General features: G+C 50.4%; 6 protein-coding genes across 6 annotated transcripts; 4 read left to right on the top strand and 2 right to left on the bottom strand.

The window, feature by feature from the left end:
• The first annotated feature begins 600 nt into the window (after positions 1-600).
• On the top strand, positions 601-1,934 carry SEPMUDRAFT_147902 (uncharacterized protein). Its single transcript, XM_016904588.1, has one exon. It carries the CDS (start codon positions 608-610, stop codon positions 1,409-1,411), a length of 804 nt encoding a protein of 267 aa, XP_016762185.1. The 5' UTR covers positions 601-607; the 3' UTR covers positions 1,412-1,934.
• A 1,143-nt stretch (positions 1,935-3,077) lies between these two features.
• On the top strand, positions 3,078-4,337 carry SEPMUDRAFT_40146 (alcohol dehydrogenase; the record flags this gene model as incomplete). The annotated part of the gene is made up of 2 exons (XM_016908773.1): positions 3,078-4,055; positions 4,146-4,337. 2 exons carry the CDS (start codon positions 3,078-3,080, stop codon positions 4,335-4,337), a joined length of 1,170 nt encoding a protein of 389 aa, XP_016762186.1.
• A 46-nt stretch (positions 4,338-4,383) lies between these two features.
• On the bottom strand, positions 4,384-6,476 carry SEPMUDRAFT_131808 (uncharacterized protein; the record flags this gene model as incomplete). Its single annotated transcript, XM_016902451.1, has 3 exons — positions 6,364-6,476; positions 4,556-6,253; positions 4,384-4,457 (listed from the first exon to the last, which is right to left on the bottom strand). Exons 2-3 carry the CDS (start codon positions 5,094-5,096, stop codon positions 4,384-4,386), a joined length of 615 nt encoding a protein of 204 aa, XP_016762187.1. The 5' UTR covers positions 5,097-6,253; positions 6,364-6,476.
• Positions 6,119-6,552, bottom strand: SEPMUDRAFT_115360 (uncharacterized protein; the record flags this gene model as incomplete). The annotated part of the gene is made up of 2 exons (XM_016901154.1): positions 6,119-6,253; positions 6,364-6,552. The coding sequence occupies 2 exons, from the start codon at positions 6,550-6,552 to the stop codon at positions 6,119-6,121; spliced, it is 324 nt and encodes a 107-aa protein (XP_016762188.1).
• Positions 6,553-7,781: 1,229 nt separating this feature from the next.
• On the top strand, positions 7,782-8,988 carry SEPMUDRAFT_106446 (sorbitol dehydrogenase; the record flags this gene model as incomplete). The annotated part of the gene is made up of 2 exons (XM_016900635.1): positions 7,782-7,969; positions 8,043-8,988. The coding sequence occupies 2 exons, from the start codon at positions 7,782-7,784 to the stop codon at positions 8,986-8,988; spliced, it is 1,134 nt and encodes a 377-aa protein (XP_016762189.1).
• A 1,780-nt stretch (positions 8,989-10,768) lies between these two features.
• Positions 10,769-15,598, top strand: SEPMUDRAFT_147906 (uncharacterized protein). The gene is made up of 7 exons (XM_016904589.1): positions 10,769-11,200; positions 11,325-12,582; positions 12,649-13,046; positions 13,119-13,928; positions 14,073-14,336; positions 14,408-14,858; positions 15,025-15,598. Exons 2-7 carry the CDS (start codon positions 12,442-12,444, stop codon positions 15,367-15,369), a joined length of 2,409 nt encoding a protein of 802 aa, XP_016762190.1. The 5' UTR covers positions 10,769-11,200; positions 11,325-12,441; the 3' UTR covers positions 15,370-15,598.
• Positions 15,599-15,957: the final 359 nt, after the last annotated feature.

The following is a 15,957-nucleotide window of genomic DNA, read 5'->3' on the forward strand; positions in this document are numbered from 1 at the left end:
TACTCTCTCTCTCTCTCTCTCTCTCTCTCTCTCTCTCTCTCGCTGGTGGTAACTAGCCCGCCCTCCAACGGCACAGTACTTATTTGCTCAACGATGATGCCCGTGATATGCAGACCCCCGTAAATTGGATTTGAATGAAAAACTTGCGAGTGGATGGTTGAAAAATCCACATGCTGCGAATACTCTGCGTTCGAAGTCTTGAGGTCGTGATTTCATTTTAGAGTGACCGCCTTTTTCTTTGCTGGACGGATTCGAGTAGATTCGAGGCTTATGGCTTCATTGAACGTTCGCGTATCGCGATTGCGGGTTATGCTGTCTAGTCAGAATGAGGATACTTGTTCGAGGGGGTTCAGAAGCTTGGGCTGGATGGACGTAATGGTTGAAGTGAAGTGAAGTGATAGATAGGTATATTAGACTTCTCGGATGCGTCTCCGCCCCTTGCACACATGACGACACATAACGTCGCCATCCATGTCAAGAATCAAGTTCTGCTTCATGCGACTTGACTGTTAGTATAGTAGTGGTCGACAGCACCTATACCGTAGTCCTTCCAAAATGTAAGTCCAGCAGAACTCAGCTTCTCTCAACCTCTCATCTTATCTTCAACATGGATTTCGTATTCGGACTCATGACAGCACTACCCATTGTCACAGCAACAGGAGTATCCGTCGTAACAGGCGTAGCACAAGGCGTATCCGAGCAAAAAAAAGTCAACGCCGATTCCTCCAACCAGACGCGAATGCTCAAATTCCATCTCGATACATGGGTTGACGACGACGACGACGGAGAGGATTCGAAAAACGGCCTGGCACCCCCCGAGTTGAGGAGTGGGATTGTGACTATGCGCGACTCCAAAGTCTGGGTGGAAGCCAAAAATCCTGAATCTGGAGATCCTGCTCATGTAGGACATCATCCTTTTACGGGATTTTATCTTGCATATCCGGATGATAATCGCAGCTATACGCGAGGGTTGGTGAGCACTATTAGTGTGGATCCGCCTATGCTTAACTGGATATATGTGGACAAGGACACGTATGAATGCAAGTTTGCGGCGCGTTCGGGGTCCATTGCGCATCATGTTGGGAGCTTTGACTGGACGAGTGAAGATAATGATAGCTGTGTTACTCTGGATGAATTCGAAGGGTTTGTCGCTGTCGAAGAGAAGCCGGGAGAATGGGCGCTTTATTTTGATAAAGACGACGATGGATTGAAGGGGAAGAGGAAGGGTAGACGGGTGGTGGAGATTCATCTACAACGTAGAGTCATTACCGGGCAGGAAGTGAATAAGTGGGGACTCAAGGAAGATGGAAATATCGGGTTCAAGACTACCAAGGAAGTCGACAAGATTTCTAAGCCCAAGCCTGAGACGGAACAGCAGCAGCAACAACCTTTGGTCCAGCGTAAAGAATAAAGATGTTGAAATTAATGATGCCAGCTGGACATGTGAAGCATCAAGAAGAAAACGGTACCTATCCAGAAACTTCTTCTCAACCCATATCAGTGAATTTACCCCATCCGGCCGCCATTTCCGGAAGTCTGTCAAAACGGACAGTATAGCCCCTCCAGAAGGTCACTACATGTTTTGTTATCGCATGCCGGGGCAGCAGCAGGAGGAGGACTTGACCGATGGCGCAGATTCCGCCAAAAAAGAAAATCGTAAGGAATCAATATCAGTACCTACTGTTGTTATCAATTGGAGATTTGCGGTCGGTATCTAGGTAGACCTAGACTGGGAAATGGGGAGTGATCAGGTACATGTGTAAGGTACATGTACAGTGTTATAATGGCTGGGGGGGAGGGTGCAGGAAAGGACTTTTTTCATTTATTTTTCATTTCATTTTTCCCGGCCCTATGCGAGATGCACGCACTATATGTTATTGCTACGACGGGACATGCTGCTTGGGATTGTGGTGCATCGATTAAATGATGTCTAGGAGGAAGAAACAGGATGAACGATGGAGGGCTGGTGATGGGTGCAGTTGGTAATATTATTGTGCATGTACCTTATTAATGTTGTTGTGACTCCGCTCTATAGGCCGACATCCTGTACAGCCACTATGCAACAGTGGACATGGGAGGATGTGTACCTAACTGCCTTGGGTAGTCTCTGAAGGTGGTGTAGTGTAGTCGAGGAAGTCGCGAACGTCCGTCTCCCCACACTCGCGATCGTCCTTCCTTCTTTCCTCTTATGCGCTGCGACCGAGGGAAGGTCACACACCGCCATTAGAGACAGGCAGGCACCACTACCGACCAGGTACACGTAGGAGAAAGCTTCCTTGCCAACATATCCCTCACCAGTCCGCCCAGTATTTCTTATAAGCTGTCGAGCCACGCCCTGCGACAACGAAATACATGTACATGTACCAGGCCTTCGCCGCTTCTCAGATCCTGCTCATCAGCCGCCCTCCGATTCGCTCGCACCCGCACCACGCCCACCTGCGGCCTGCCTCCGCCTCGTCGCTCGCAGCTCATCCGAGTGAAGTACCACTCCAAAGTCTCTGCGCGTGCAGGTGGTCGTCCTGGGAAAGACAGCGTGGCAGAAGAAAGAGGAGGTATGGGTATGCTGGCGATGGTCGGACTGCTTCCCCAGGCTCCGATTTCTTCGGCTTCCCTTTTTGATCAAATTGGCAACGCGTAGCCGTGCCGCCGGAATCGGCAACTGCCAACGAGCTGCTCAGCCGTCAGCCGTCCTTCCAGCAGCCAGCATCTGACATAGTGCCATTGGCACAAGATGGGCACGGGCAAAAAGCTGGAAGGTGCTGAGCCTGGCGTCCACGTCTCACACGTCAACGCGTGTGCTCTCTGGAAGCAGGCAGGTATAAGCAGGCAGGTAGATCGAGCTGCGCACTTCCTAGAGCTCTGCTTTTCTTTCATCTCATCACATTCTATTCCCATTAATCGACTGTAGACGGAGAAGGCACTTAATTTTACACAGCACTCAAGGATCCTGCTTGCCAAGTTCCACATACACTACCCACTCTCGCGCGCAGATCATGATGGTCGAACAGCCGGCGAGACCGCCAGCAGAAGGCATTGAGCTCTCGAATGGCACAAACGGTGTCGACCATACCGCTGGCATGGACACCGCAAATGGCACAAAAGCAAATGGCACAAACGCCAATGGCACAAGCTCCAATGGCACAAGCTCCAATATCGAATCATCGACTTTTACGCCATCCGGCTCAAATCCAGCTCTATTTACCAACGAGAAACACGAAATATTCATGGGACCCTCCCCTCCTCTCAACCCACGTCCAACAGACTGCGTAGTCCGAATGCGTTGCAATGGCATCTGCGGCTCCGACGTGCACTTTTGGCATACAGGCCGTATTGGGCCTCTCAAAGTCGAGAACGACCACTGTCTCGGCCACGAAGGAGCAGGCGAAGTCGTCTGGACCGGCTCCTCTGTTACACATCTGAAGCCCGGAGATCGCGTAGCCATCGAGCCTGGTGTGCCTTGCTCCAACTGCTACCAATGTTCAACTGGAAACTACAATCTCTGCTCTGACGTGGCTTTCTCGGGAGTACCTCCTCACGCGGGCAGTATCAGAAGATGGCATTCTCACCCCGCAGCTTACTTACATAAACTACCCGACGCTCTTTCATATTCCGATGGAGCTTTACTGGAACCTCTCAGTGTGGTCTTGCACGGCTTCGAACGTAGTCCCATCAAACTCGGCGAAGCCACGGTCATTTGCGGCGCAGGTCCCATCGGAATGTGCGCTCTCGCAGTCGCCAAAGCTTCCGGTGCCGCACCCATTGTAGTGACAGATCTGGATGCGGGAAGATTGAAACTCGCCGCAGAGTTCATTCCAGGTTGTGTGCCGTTCCAAATCGATCCCAAGAAGTCTGCAGAGGAGACGGGCAAGGAGATTGTGCAAGTTCTCGAGGATGCCGGAGGAGAACAACCACGAGTCGTGTACGAATGTACGGGTGTACAGTCGAGTGTAGTGACGGCATGCTACATGCCCCGAGCAGCAGGAGAAGTTATGGTGATTGGAGTGGGGAGACCGACGATGAATGATTTGCCATTTATGCACATTTCACTTGCAGAGGTGAGTTTTTCTTCCACTCATCCCGTCATCATTCTTTTCGCCATTCTTCCTCGCTAACGTCTAACGTTTACATTGCACCTCTATCTCTAGATTGATCTCAAATTCATCAATCGCTACCATCACTCGTGGCCTGCTGCAATTCGACTGTTGCAACACAAAGTCATTAATCTACAACCGCTCGTCACGCATCGCTTTCGGCTCGAAGAAGCGGATCAGGCGTTGGCTGCTTCGGCGGATCGTAGCTCGGGATCGGTGAAGATTCATATTGAAGATTATGATTGATCATGGACTCTTTGGTACTATCTACCTCTTGCTTGTACAAACACCGTTATTGAAATCCACCAGCAAACTCTTCAATTCTTGAACATATTTCCTTCTCTTCGGCGGAACCGATTTCTCGCGCTGATTCAACCAATCGAGGAACAGCATTCTCGCATTGGCGCTCGGCATGTCTTTATTACATGTAGTTCTTTGGCAGGCTCGTCCATTTTCTCCTCCACTCTTGTCAGGCTCGCGCCAGATGGACGCCTTTGTGCTGTCCGGTCCTTCTCCATTTCCTATGGTATCGGGAGCGACACGACATGGACCTTCCCGCCACACCTGTACGGGCAATGTAATGTGCACACAAGGTTCCGCGTCGGGGGGAAGGGTGGTGTCGAATGACCACGAGATGTGGTATTTTCTGGTGCGAGGAAGGAGAATGATTTCGGCTTCGTTGCGAGCCAGGATTTCTCGATGAAAGGTCTCCATGAGTTCTGCGCCCATTTGGCGGCCCAATCCGCAGATGCTGGACGGAGAGGGCATGGTGAAGGTGGAGTCGTTGGGGGCAAGGCAGATGGATTCGTAGATTTTGTCGCGGAGTTCGCGGGGGAGGAGGCGGAGGCGGGATGGTGGGGTGGTGGTCGTGGTCGTGGTAGTGGTGGGAGGAGGAGATATGGTGGAGTTGGAGTTGGAAGAAGAAGGTGGGTGTTGGCTTTTGTTGTTCTTGTTGTTGTTGTTGTTGTTGGTCGAGTGTCGGGATCTTCCTTTTCCTTTGCCCATTTTTGGAGATTTCTTTTGGGAGGAGATCTTTGATTTGATCTTGCAAAGAGTTTCTTCTTTTTTGATTTGATCTTGCGAAAGTGTTTTCTCTTCTGATTTGATCTTGTAGAGGTGTTTTCTCTTTTGATTTGATCTTGCAGAGGTGTTTTCTCTTTTGATTTGGTCTTGCAGAGGTGTTTTCTCTTTTTTGTTCTGGGACTGGCAAAAAAGGTGGGTGGGAGGAGTTGTGGTTCTCAGAGATGAAAGGATGATGATGGGGATTGATATAGTAAGTACACTACCAGGTACAAGTAATTATTCGGTGGTACCTCTTACACACACAGAGAAAGTATCTTTCTTCTCTCCCATGTCTTGCGGAAACAGACGATGACTACATTTCTCGAAAGATTTTTTTTTCCTGGCACCGTACCATGGAAAGTGGGAGAGTATGAGCATGAGAGCCGTGGTCGTTTTAGATGTCGCCCGGCCGGCCGGGCGGGTACGGACCAGAAAGACGAGTATGTATGTACTGGCGTGCGCATTTCTTTTTTTCTCTTTCTTTTTTTGACCCTCTCTGTCCTCTTCCTGCCTGCTGAAGAAGACACATGTATATATATGTTTTCTCCTCGCGACTTAGGCATATGTAGTGTTCATTGCTTCATGACTTGATCCTGTGTTGTTGTTGTTGTTGATGATGATGATGATGATGATGATTCATGGATGGGTTGCATGCATTTGGAAAGATTTTTGACTTTTCCTCAGGACCGTGTTTCGTGAGAGAGGGAGGGAGGGAGGGAGGTGCGCATAAGGTACCTGGGCCATCCATGGTTTTGAGGGTCTATGAGGAAGGAAGGACATCCGGCGACGCCGGGAATCAGTCGTAAGTCGTAAGTCGTTAATTGCCCGAGAAAGAGGGAAAAATTAAAGCTGGTTGGTTTTGAGCTTCCAGTCTCCTAGGAAGGTACCACCTCATGCCTTATCAGGTACTGGTGGTGGTGGTGGTGGTGCTCGGGATCCATAGTAAGGTGAGGTAGGTAAAGCTGCTAGCTTCTTGGAGACTTCTCCTTTTCCGCCCAATACAGTGAATCCACCAGACTTTGCTTCGCACCTCCATTTAGCACGTGAGGCGAGTAAATCAGGGCTTTGGTCTGACTTCCGGGATATCGACCTTTTCGGACCTGTGGGTGGGTACCGTGGAGGTTAGATTGGATTGAATCAGGTATTATTGAATATTTCAATTTCTGTGCGACTCCCATACCAGTGGAGAGAGAGAACGGATATAACTCACTTTGCGTCTGCGATGGAAATACACACAGCTCACGTATAACCCGTGGATGTGGCTGGGGATGATGGCGAAAATGTAGAGGAGACAGTTGACGGCAAAGGTCATGTCCGGCCCGCAGACGATGAGGAGGGCGAGAGGCGGGAAGAAGATGTTGAGGATGGTGAGGCTGAGACGGTAGCGGAGGTCGCCCATTTTGGAGAGGATAGATTATCTAGTGGTATGGAGAAGAAGGGGAAGGGGAGGAGGATGAGGAAGAGGTGGATGAAAAGGATGAGCAGTGGAGGGCATGATGGAGGCTGATGATGGTATTACATGTCAGGTACCTACATGTACCTAGGTAAGGTCAGTAAGGTCAATACAGGTAGGTATGGATGAAAGGTCGAGCGAGAACTGGGAAGACGCCCTGTCGACTCTCCCGTTGTACTTATCTAAGCTCAGTAGTGTGAACTGTCTCTCTCCCTCTCTCTCTCATATCAGCCACTCAGACGACTGTCCCTCCTCGTTAGACTTGTGAAAGCAGTGAAAAGCACAACGCACACCGAACCCACAGCCACGCCATTCCCCGCCACACCACGCCACGCAGCCACACACTAACACGACACGAGAACGACACGAAAACGCGCCTATCTTCCTCACGTCGCGTCTTCTGTCTCTCTCTCTCTCTGTCTCTCTCTGTCTTCCTGTCTCTTCTGTGTTCAGCAGTCCAGCCTCTGCCGAGTGTGGATGGCACAGACAGGACCACCAGAATATGAGCTGCGTGGTGAAGTGAGCTTCCCTGACCTCGTTCGTATCTTGAAACACTCTTCTGACTGTTTCGCATCGAGCTACAGCATACGATGGTACAAGTACCTATTACTTTACTGACTACATCCATACCAACCATAGTGCATACAGACTGGACAACAGCTTGACTGACATAAGCTACTGCACAAGCTACTGGGCATTCTTCACTTTAGCCGCCAACACCAGCACGTGAAAACTCTATTCTGCTACTTCCCGGCTGCTGCCAACGCCCCTCCACCCCTCCACCCCCCACCTCTCACCCTCCCGCACACGATTCGCGGAGAAATTATCTCTCTTCACTGCCCATCTCCAGCAGGTGGATACACCTTCCTTCTGCCTGGGGCCATGTCCGGATGATTTTGCGTAGATTGTCCACACTCTCTTGATGCGAATCATGATAACCGCCGACAACGACGCCGCGAAAGAGACATGGATCATCTGGGCACTCCGACTGCCTTTGCCTTTTCTCTCTCTCTCTCTTCTTTGCCGTCCGGTAAGACCTAGTTTGAGCCCTGCTGCTCTCTCATCTCTTTCATCTCTCTTCCTCTCTCTCTCTCTTCCTCTTCCTCTTCTTCTTCTTCCTCTTCACCATGAAACAGGTCGACGAATCTCTTCTCCCCACCGGATCCATCAACAGCATGTCGACCACCACCACCACCACCACAACCCCAATCGCGTCCGGGAAACCCAACATTGGAGTCTACACCAATCCTGCCCACGATCTGTGGATAGCAGACGCATTGCCCAGCAAAGATGAAGTCGAGACGGGCGATGCTCTGAAGCCCGGCGAGGTCACTGTTGCAATCAAGAGCACCGGCATTTGCGGGTGAGTTCTCTCGTGTCCTCCTCGCTCATGGTTGCGGGGACATGGTCTAACAAAACAACCACGCCAAACACAGTTCCGATGTCCATTTCTGGCACGCAGGCTGCATAGGACCCATGATTGTCGAAGGCGAACACATCCTCGGCCACGAATCCGCCGGTATCATTGTCGCCAAACACCCCTCCGTCACCTCGCACGCCATCGGAGACCGCGTGGCCGTCGAACCCAACATCATCTGTGGAGAGTGCGAGCCATGCTTGACGGGAAAATACAATGGATGCGTCTCGGTGGAATTTCGAAGCACACCGCCGATCCCCGGATTGCTGAGACGTTATGTCAACCACCCGGCCGTCTGGTGTCATAAGATCGGCAACATGAGCTATGAAAACGGCGCATTACTCGAGCCGTTGAGTGTCGCTTTGGCAGGCATGCAAAGAGCAAACATCACCCTGGGAGACTCAGTCTTGGTGTGTGGAGCAGGACCCATCGGTCTAGTGACATTAGCCTGCGTAAAAGCTGCAGGAGCGGAGCCGATTGTGATTACGGACATTGACGAAGGAAGACTCAAGTTTGCAAAGGAATTTTGCCCTTCTGTGCGAACGCACAAGGTAGATTTCAGCCATACCCCCCAACAATTCGCCGAAGCCGTCGTCAGCCTCGCAGATGGCGTGGAGCCCGCCGTGGTCATGGAATGCACAGGAGTCGAAAGCTCCATCAGCGGAGCCATCCACGCAGCCAAGTTTGGAGGCAAGGTCTTTGTGATTGGAGTGGGGAAAACGGAGATCCAAATCCCCTTTATGCGATTGAGTACGCGGGAGGTGGACTTGCAGTTTCAGTATCGTTATGCGAATACCTGGCCTCGAGCCATTCGCTTGTTGAATGGAGGTGTCATTGATTTGCAGAAACTCGTCACCCATCGATTCCAGCTAGAAGATGCCATTGATGCCTTCAAGGTCGCTGCCGACCCGAAACAGGGTGGGATCAAGGTCATGATACAGAGTATGGAAGAGGGTGAGCATTAAAGAGATGTGGATAGCCTTGTGTCGGGTATTGAGGCACCTTCGTATACATGAGACTATAACTCAGAGCATTGATTGATGAAATTGATATTGCAACTTATTATGGAAGCAAGTCAGTACCGACCTTATCTAGCCAAGTATATGGTCCAGAACCACCTATCGTGTATGCACGATAAATTGATTGAATGATTGATTGATCGATTGATTGATCAATCCATTAATTAATTCATTCATTCTTATCGGAAATCTCAATAAGGTACCTTACCTAACCCCTCATATCCGAATTGGCCTATGAACAAAAGTCCTTTCCAAGGCTTTCATCATCACTGAGCCTGACTTGAGCCTGACTGCCTGACTTGAGCCTGCCTGCCTGCCTGCCTGAGCCTGTCTGTCTGCCTGAACCTGACTGCGGTAGTTAGAACCGTAGAACCATAGAAGGTAAAAGGTAGAAAGGTAAGGTAACACCCCCTATCGGCAATAGCAATCATTGCCGATCCGATATGGCCGATGTTGTTGGTTCCTCACAGACTTCAGTAAACCTTTTTTTCTTTTGAAGAAGAACTGGAACTGGAACGTCTCGGAGTAACCCTAACTCCTCTTTTCTGCTTTTTTGAGGAAATAAAACTATTGGGCAGCAAGAAATGGAGGGATGTGGACCACGTGGGTAGGTTGGGATGTTGTTGAGGATGTTTTGTTGTTTGGAGTTTGGAGTTTGGAGCTTGTAGGTACCTTGGGTTCTTGGGTCCTTGTCTACATGAACCTAGGTAGGGTTTTGCTGGGTCTAGCGATGCTGCATGTTGTAGGAGGAGTGGAGGAGGAGGATTGGGCCTGGTAGGTTTGTAGGAGGTAGAGTTGGAGAGTTGGAAAGTCGGAAAGTTGGAGTCTGAGAGTTGGAGAGTTGGAGTCTGAAAGTTGGAGAGTTGGAATATGTAGAGTTGGGGAGTTGTAGAATTGTACTGATTGAGGAGGAGGAGGAGGAGGATAACGAAAAAAAGGCGATTTGTAGGAGTGTCGAGTTCAAAAAAGAGTAATATATATCTTGCGGTTGTATGCGTACCTGGAGGAGTATATACGTGCGTGTATAAGCAGGATCTTGATAGGTAATACCTAACGATCGCTGCCTGTACGCTTCTAAGGGAAGAGTAAAGAGTAAGACTACATGTAGTATTGCTATCAAAGATCGATATAAAGCTATCTCCTATACGATATATCTGCTGATACCTAGAAGATACGGAGATTCTAAATATGTGAATTAGGTACGCTATTTTACTTACCTACCTTAGGTAGTATTCGTGTTTTCGTAAGCTGAAGCAGGAATGCAAAGTACGAGGGGATGAAGTCAAGTATATACATACCTAGGCAAGGTAGGTGTATGTTTGATCTGCATACGAAGGTGCAGACGCATCGTGAAGACGGAATATATGTAAGTTACTAGGCTACCTACCTGACCTAGATGTGATGTGACAAAAACGAGGCGAGCGATTTCGAGTCTTGGCAGCAGCTTCGTACGATATTTGGATCCGGGCACTGTTTCATCAACCGCCGTCTTCCTCTTTCTCTCGTACTCAACACCTCACCTCCCTCCCTCCCTCCCTTCCTCTTCCTCCTCGTCCCATACCTCGTCGGCGACGGCGACGGCGATCCTGCAGCGACCATCTCCTCCGCTGGTGACCCCCCTCGTCCAGAGGCTAGCATGCCCGATCACGAACAGAAGCAGCACGCCGTGGATCGCCTCGCTTCGCCTTACCCCAATACTCACGTTCTGCATCTCGTCTGGGAGTCGACCCTACATACCTACCAGTGGGAACCTCGAATGTACTGCGGCTATACTCTCCAGCACGCAGAGTCTCCAAGTCGAAGGGGAAGATAATCATGTCCAATCATGAGGTGGCTCACTCACGGGAGTCCGGGTCCCTGGGGTGACCTGGAGCATTTTGGGCTCCTCTCGCAATCCTGCTTGAGAAGTCACCAACTGCCAAATCACAACAAGAGCAATAAGAAAAGTCACGATATGGTTTTCCGGTCGCCAAACTATCACTTCTACGTTCTAGCTGATCAGTCAGTCCTGGTGCTCTGTATCATGGATGCTCCGGATCTTGTCACCACCAAAATCTCCTATCTGTGCATAAAATAATGCGAGTGGTGTCTGATGAGTGTCTCGGCCTGAACTCGGACGCTCGGAGGCCGACACTGGATCAAATCTCCTGCGTAAGAAGTAGGTATATGTTGGATGGAATATTTTACTACACCTTCCAACACAGAAAAATCCCCTTATGATGCGTATACGGGTCGAAAGTGGAGTCGCTGATGTCGCTGCATCTCACTACTGCACGCACTAGGAGGTAGTATCCGAGAATCAGGTATTGCCACCAAGGCGACGAGTCACTTGTTGTCTGCGCATCACAATATCGCCATTCAATATCGACATTCGATACGCGAGGAGATTGCTAGCAGGGCTACGAGACATTCATTCTTCAATTTCTCACCGTCGTCATCAACATCCGGCAGACGTCAGACGGCAAAGGCGACCGACCCTGCATTTTCGATAGTCTGTGCAGCTAGCAGCGATTGCTTAGCTACAGACTACATGTACTTTGCGACTAGGGCCCTGGTATCCGCTGGAGGACCTGTCTGTATGGCGATTTGCTCCACGGAATGCCCAATCGAATGTCCAGTCAGCCATCTTTTCGGTTTCGCACCACCTCTAACTACAAAATGCGATACGTTCCATATACTTTTTTCATCTCTCGCGCTCGCTAAGGCAAGTGGTGGATTTTGAGCAGCTGCAATCAAGAGCTAATAATAAAAATGATAACAATAAAAATGACAAGCTCCGAATGCCGATCCAACGTGTGAACATCCCAGAGCAACGAGAGGTTCGCTGGGGTAGTTCCAGAGCACTGGGTCAGGATGAGGAGAAATCATACAAATTCCATTGCCCCCTTTAGTCGGGCACACTTCAGACGCTTGTCGCAATGCTTCGATCGCCGGCCAAAACACTGATTGACTGCTCCAATTGATCCGTGCCATCGACCGGGTTCTCCTCTATCAAGAGAAGGAATAGACTGGCGCTGGTAGCCTGTGAGTTTTGTTGACAGCGTCTCGAGCCGCTATAATCCTGGACATGTTGCGGGTAATTCACTATGACTAGACGGACTAGTTGACTGCACACTCTCTACAAACGCGTGGGCATTGTACCAGGGTCGGTGTCCAATCTACGTGGGCAGAACTGGAGGCGAATCAGAGCGCGCGATGGATAGTGCGTAAGCTGCAAAGCAATACTACGGAGACAGGGGGCCCAGGCTAGGCCCAGGTGCAAGCAGTTCACCCCTGTCCAACCTCAATGGAGTTCAGCAGCAACTGTGTATATGACTTCACACACTACTCTTGTCTGCAAGTCGCATACCCAACTACAAACTGCGAATGGGTTGTTTCCGCATCCATCTCTGAATCGCCATGGACACATCACATCCACTCAGTCCCTCGGTCAAGCTGCTCCAGAAGTTCGGCCGCTGGAGACATCCACGCCATGCCTCGCAACACCATGTGAGCAGTGATTTCTCGCCTGCCGGGGACAAGGAAACACGGTATACGCTGGTAGGTAAACTGCCATTCTGTCCATCTATCCAAGAACCATTGTTTTAATTCATGATGCCACAAAAGCCACCAAACACTCGCTTCGGAGCATCATCTATTGCGCCCAACCCGATCGCCGAAGGTTCGACAGAGTCTTTGGTTCTGGATGCCTTGACATCTCTCTCTACAGCAATCCCAGAGGTGCCACCCTACACGCCGATGCCAGTGCCCCAACGGGTGTCGAGCGCCGTGAAGGACACGCCGCATTCCCCGAGGGTCTCGAGCACAACAAGAGACTCTGCGACCTATCGATTGTTTCCCAAGGAGGAGACGGACGCACCGCGCGACTTTCTGCGGGAGAAAGTTCGAAGGACTAACAGTACGCAGAACGAAATCTTGCTCCCAGGATTTCCAGGTTTTGAAGACGATCTGCTTCTGCCGGATCGATCAGCTTCATTTAGAGGGCGCACAAAACACATGTCCAGGTACGGGGATTTAGCCAAGATTGGAGCGACCAGCGTCTGATGTCTATACTGACATGTGACGGTTGTTTACAGTAGGGCCAGCCAAAATAGCTCTTCGGCCACCAATTCCCGGCCCAGGGGTCGTTCTAGGGGTGCACGATCGCCAACAATATCTCCTGTGGCCAGCACGCCCGCGACTGAAACGGAATCAATCACAGGACCAACCATCAAAGGTCCAGCAGACATCCCAGACTTTCCACAACCCAACAGAATGCAATCGCCGACGGGTTCCATCCTGGTCGATATTCCCGCCGCGCCCACGAAGTTGTCACATGACGTTGTCGCACACTTGCAGGACCCGAGTCCGGACAAGATCGATATCCTCAACACGGATTTGAACGATGAGGATGACCCCAATTCCTGGGACCTGATCAATCGCGAGGCCAAGCCGATAGAAGAACGCGATGCGAGCCAATTCTGGTTGGAGAAGCGAGCCGAGCAGTTGTACAGTGCAGAGCACTTACATCTCATCCTGAATGATTCAAAATACCATTCCAAATTCCTCGGATTCATGCGCAAATACCGGCCCTGGAGAGTGCCCATTCTCACGTATTACAGCGAAGCATACAAAGCCATCAAAGCGCAGGACTACGCCAATTCGTTGACGGTTTCGCTGGCTCGCAAGTCTCCTCTGCCCATGGGAAGTGCCCACTCCCCGGCTCCGGTCGAGAATACTCGTCTGCATGATGCTGCGAGAGAAGCGTTTGCGGAGCTGTTGAGGGATGACTTGCATTACTTCATTGCTCATACGTATGTCAAGATTGTGAGCGCGCTGGTTACGCGCCGCATTACCGGCACCCTGCCCGCGCATTTGGACGAAGCCAGTGGGAGACTGGCGGAAGTGTAAGTCGGATCATGAATATCTGCGCATGCTCTTGGATTGTTTCTCTTCCTCTTTCTTTTTTGGTTTGAGAGACGAGGAACGATGATGCCAGCGGGGGACGTATGTGACAAGAAACGTCTCTCTAACTCACTTCTCGCGTGTAGATTCTGCATCACCGACTGTCGGCTTCGCGACGACCCATTGATCCTGGCTTCGGAAGGTTTCACGCGTCACTCAGGTGGCAGTCTCGAATATGTTCTGGGTCGCAACTGTCGATTCATGCAAGGACCTGGCACAACGGTCGATTCGTGTCGGCGCTTTGCCGTGTCCTGCCAGGAGAAGCGCGATCACACGGAGATTTTTGTCAATTATCGTCGTGATGGAACTCCCTTTCTGAGTCTTGTCATGAATGCTCCGCTCATGGATAGGTAAGCTGCTCACCAAGAGAAGGATGCCCCAGAGAAAATCCAGGACTAACCTCCCTCCCCCCCTTTCCTAGCCAAGGCAACGTCCGATACTTCCTCGGAGCCCAAGTCGACGTCTCCGCCCTCCTGAAAGAATGCGCCGGAACCGAAAGTCTGGGCGAACTCATCGCACGACAAGCCGCATCCAAGGGTTCTGCTGCTGCCGGCGCCGGCGCCCACGACGACGACGATGTGCCCCAACTCTACCCTCTCGAGCAGGTCAAAGCGCTCAGCGAAATGTTCACAGGCGCAGAATTGGACATTATTCGTCGACATGGCGGCTCTGCGCAGCGGGGCCGTTGGCTCGATACTCGCACGACGAAGGCCCCCGCTCCTGGTACGCGAGTGTTGCTCGCGGATGGAAGTGAGGATTCGGATGATCATGATGAGCCTGCGGATGCGGCTCATGAGGGGTTGGATCCGAGACATGTTGTTTCGGGAGCGATGGATGGGACTCCGGGGAATTTGTCAGGAGTGTATCGATATGTGAGTTTTTCATTTCCTCTTCCCCATTTTTCTCTTTTTTCTTTCATGTTTCCCCGGGAATTCTTATACCAATGATGAATTCCTTCTTTTGGAAAAAGAAAAAAAAAGAAAAGAAAAAAGAAAAAGAAAAAGAAAAAAAGAACCCATCCCTAACACTCCAATCCAGTACCTCCTCATCCGTCCCTACCCCTCCCTCCGCGTCCTCTTCGCGTCCCCGACCATGCGCGTCCCCGGAATCGTCCAATCTCCCTTCCTCCACCGCGTGTGCCGCAAAAACGGCGTACGCGAAAATCTCGCCGAAGCGCTGCGCGAAGGCAACAAAGGCGGCGTCACCGCTCGAGTGCGATGGTTGCACAAACCCAGCGAAGATGGCGATGGACCTGGTGTTACGAGGTGGTTGCATTGTACTCCTTTGATTCATCACACGGGGCAGGTCGGGTTGTGGATGATTGTTTTGGTTAGGCCGGAGGCCGAGGGGTCGGGTGTTTTTGCTAGGCATAGTGTTGTTTGAGGGGTGTTTTTTTGAAATGATGGAGAAGGGGAGGTTGATTGTTGTTGTTTACATTTCTGTGGATTGATTGATTGTCAGATTGATTGATTGATTGATTGATTGATTGATTGATTGATTGATTGATTGATTGATTGATTGATTGATTGATTGATTGATTGGCTAGGATGAGACTTCGAATGGGGAATTGAATTCCTTGTGATGGATGAATGGGATGGCTGTGGAAGAATTTTGAGGGATTTGACTGTACAAAGAAAGTCTTGTTTTTTTTGCCCGTACGAACTTTTGCGTAGCGACTCGATTCTACTTACCTGACATGAAATTCATTTCTCTTGCCAAAATCTCGTTAGACGTCTTGAATATATGGAAGCTACGAAAGGTCCGTAACTAACTCCAAAAAAATCATTTCCCGAGGAGTTAGTAAGGTGACTGTATGTAAGTAAAGATAGGATGAGAGCAAGGCGAGGCTAGAAGTTATACTATGCGAGAAAACCGGTCTAGCTTTATTATCATTTAGAAATAATAATATCCTTCAATCATTGCTCGTCGTCGTCGTCGTAGAGATACCGAGGAGTTAGCCCCCCCCCCCCC

This window comes from Sphaerulina musiva (genome assembly GCF_000320565.1).
Source record: "Sphaerulina musiva SO2202 unplaced genomic scaffold SEPMUscaffold_3, whole genome shotgun sequence".
Classification (NCBI taxonomy): domain Eukaryota; kingdom Fungi; phylum Ascomycota; class Dothideomycetes; order Mycosphaerellales; family Mycosphaerellaceae; genus Sphaerulina; species Sphaerulina musiva.

Coding starts and splice junctions, on each gene's coding strand:
- SEPMUDRAFT_147902 (XM_016904588.1), top strand. CDS start 608: ATGGATTTCGTATTCGGACTCATGACAGCACTACCCATTGTCACAGCA.
- SEPMUDRAFT_147906 (XM_016904589.1), top strand. CDS start 12,442: ATGGACACATCACATCCACTCAGTCCCTCGGTCAAGCTGCTCCAGAAG. Junction 12,583..12,648: donor AGGAAACACGGTATACGCTG/GTAGGTAAACTG, acceptor ATGCCACAAAAG/CCACCAAACACTCGCTTCGG. Junction 14,859..15,024: donor TGTCAGGAGTGTATCGATAT/GTGAGTTTTTCA, acceptor ACTCCAATCCAG/TACCTCCTCATCCGTCCCTA.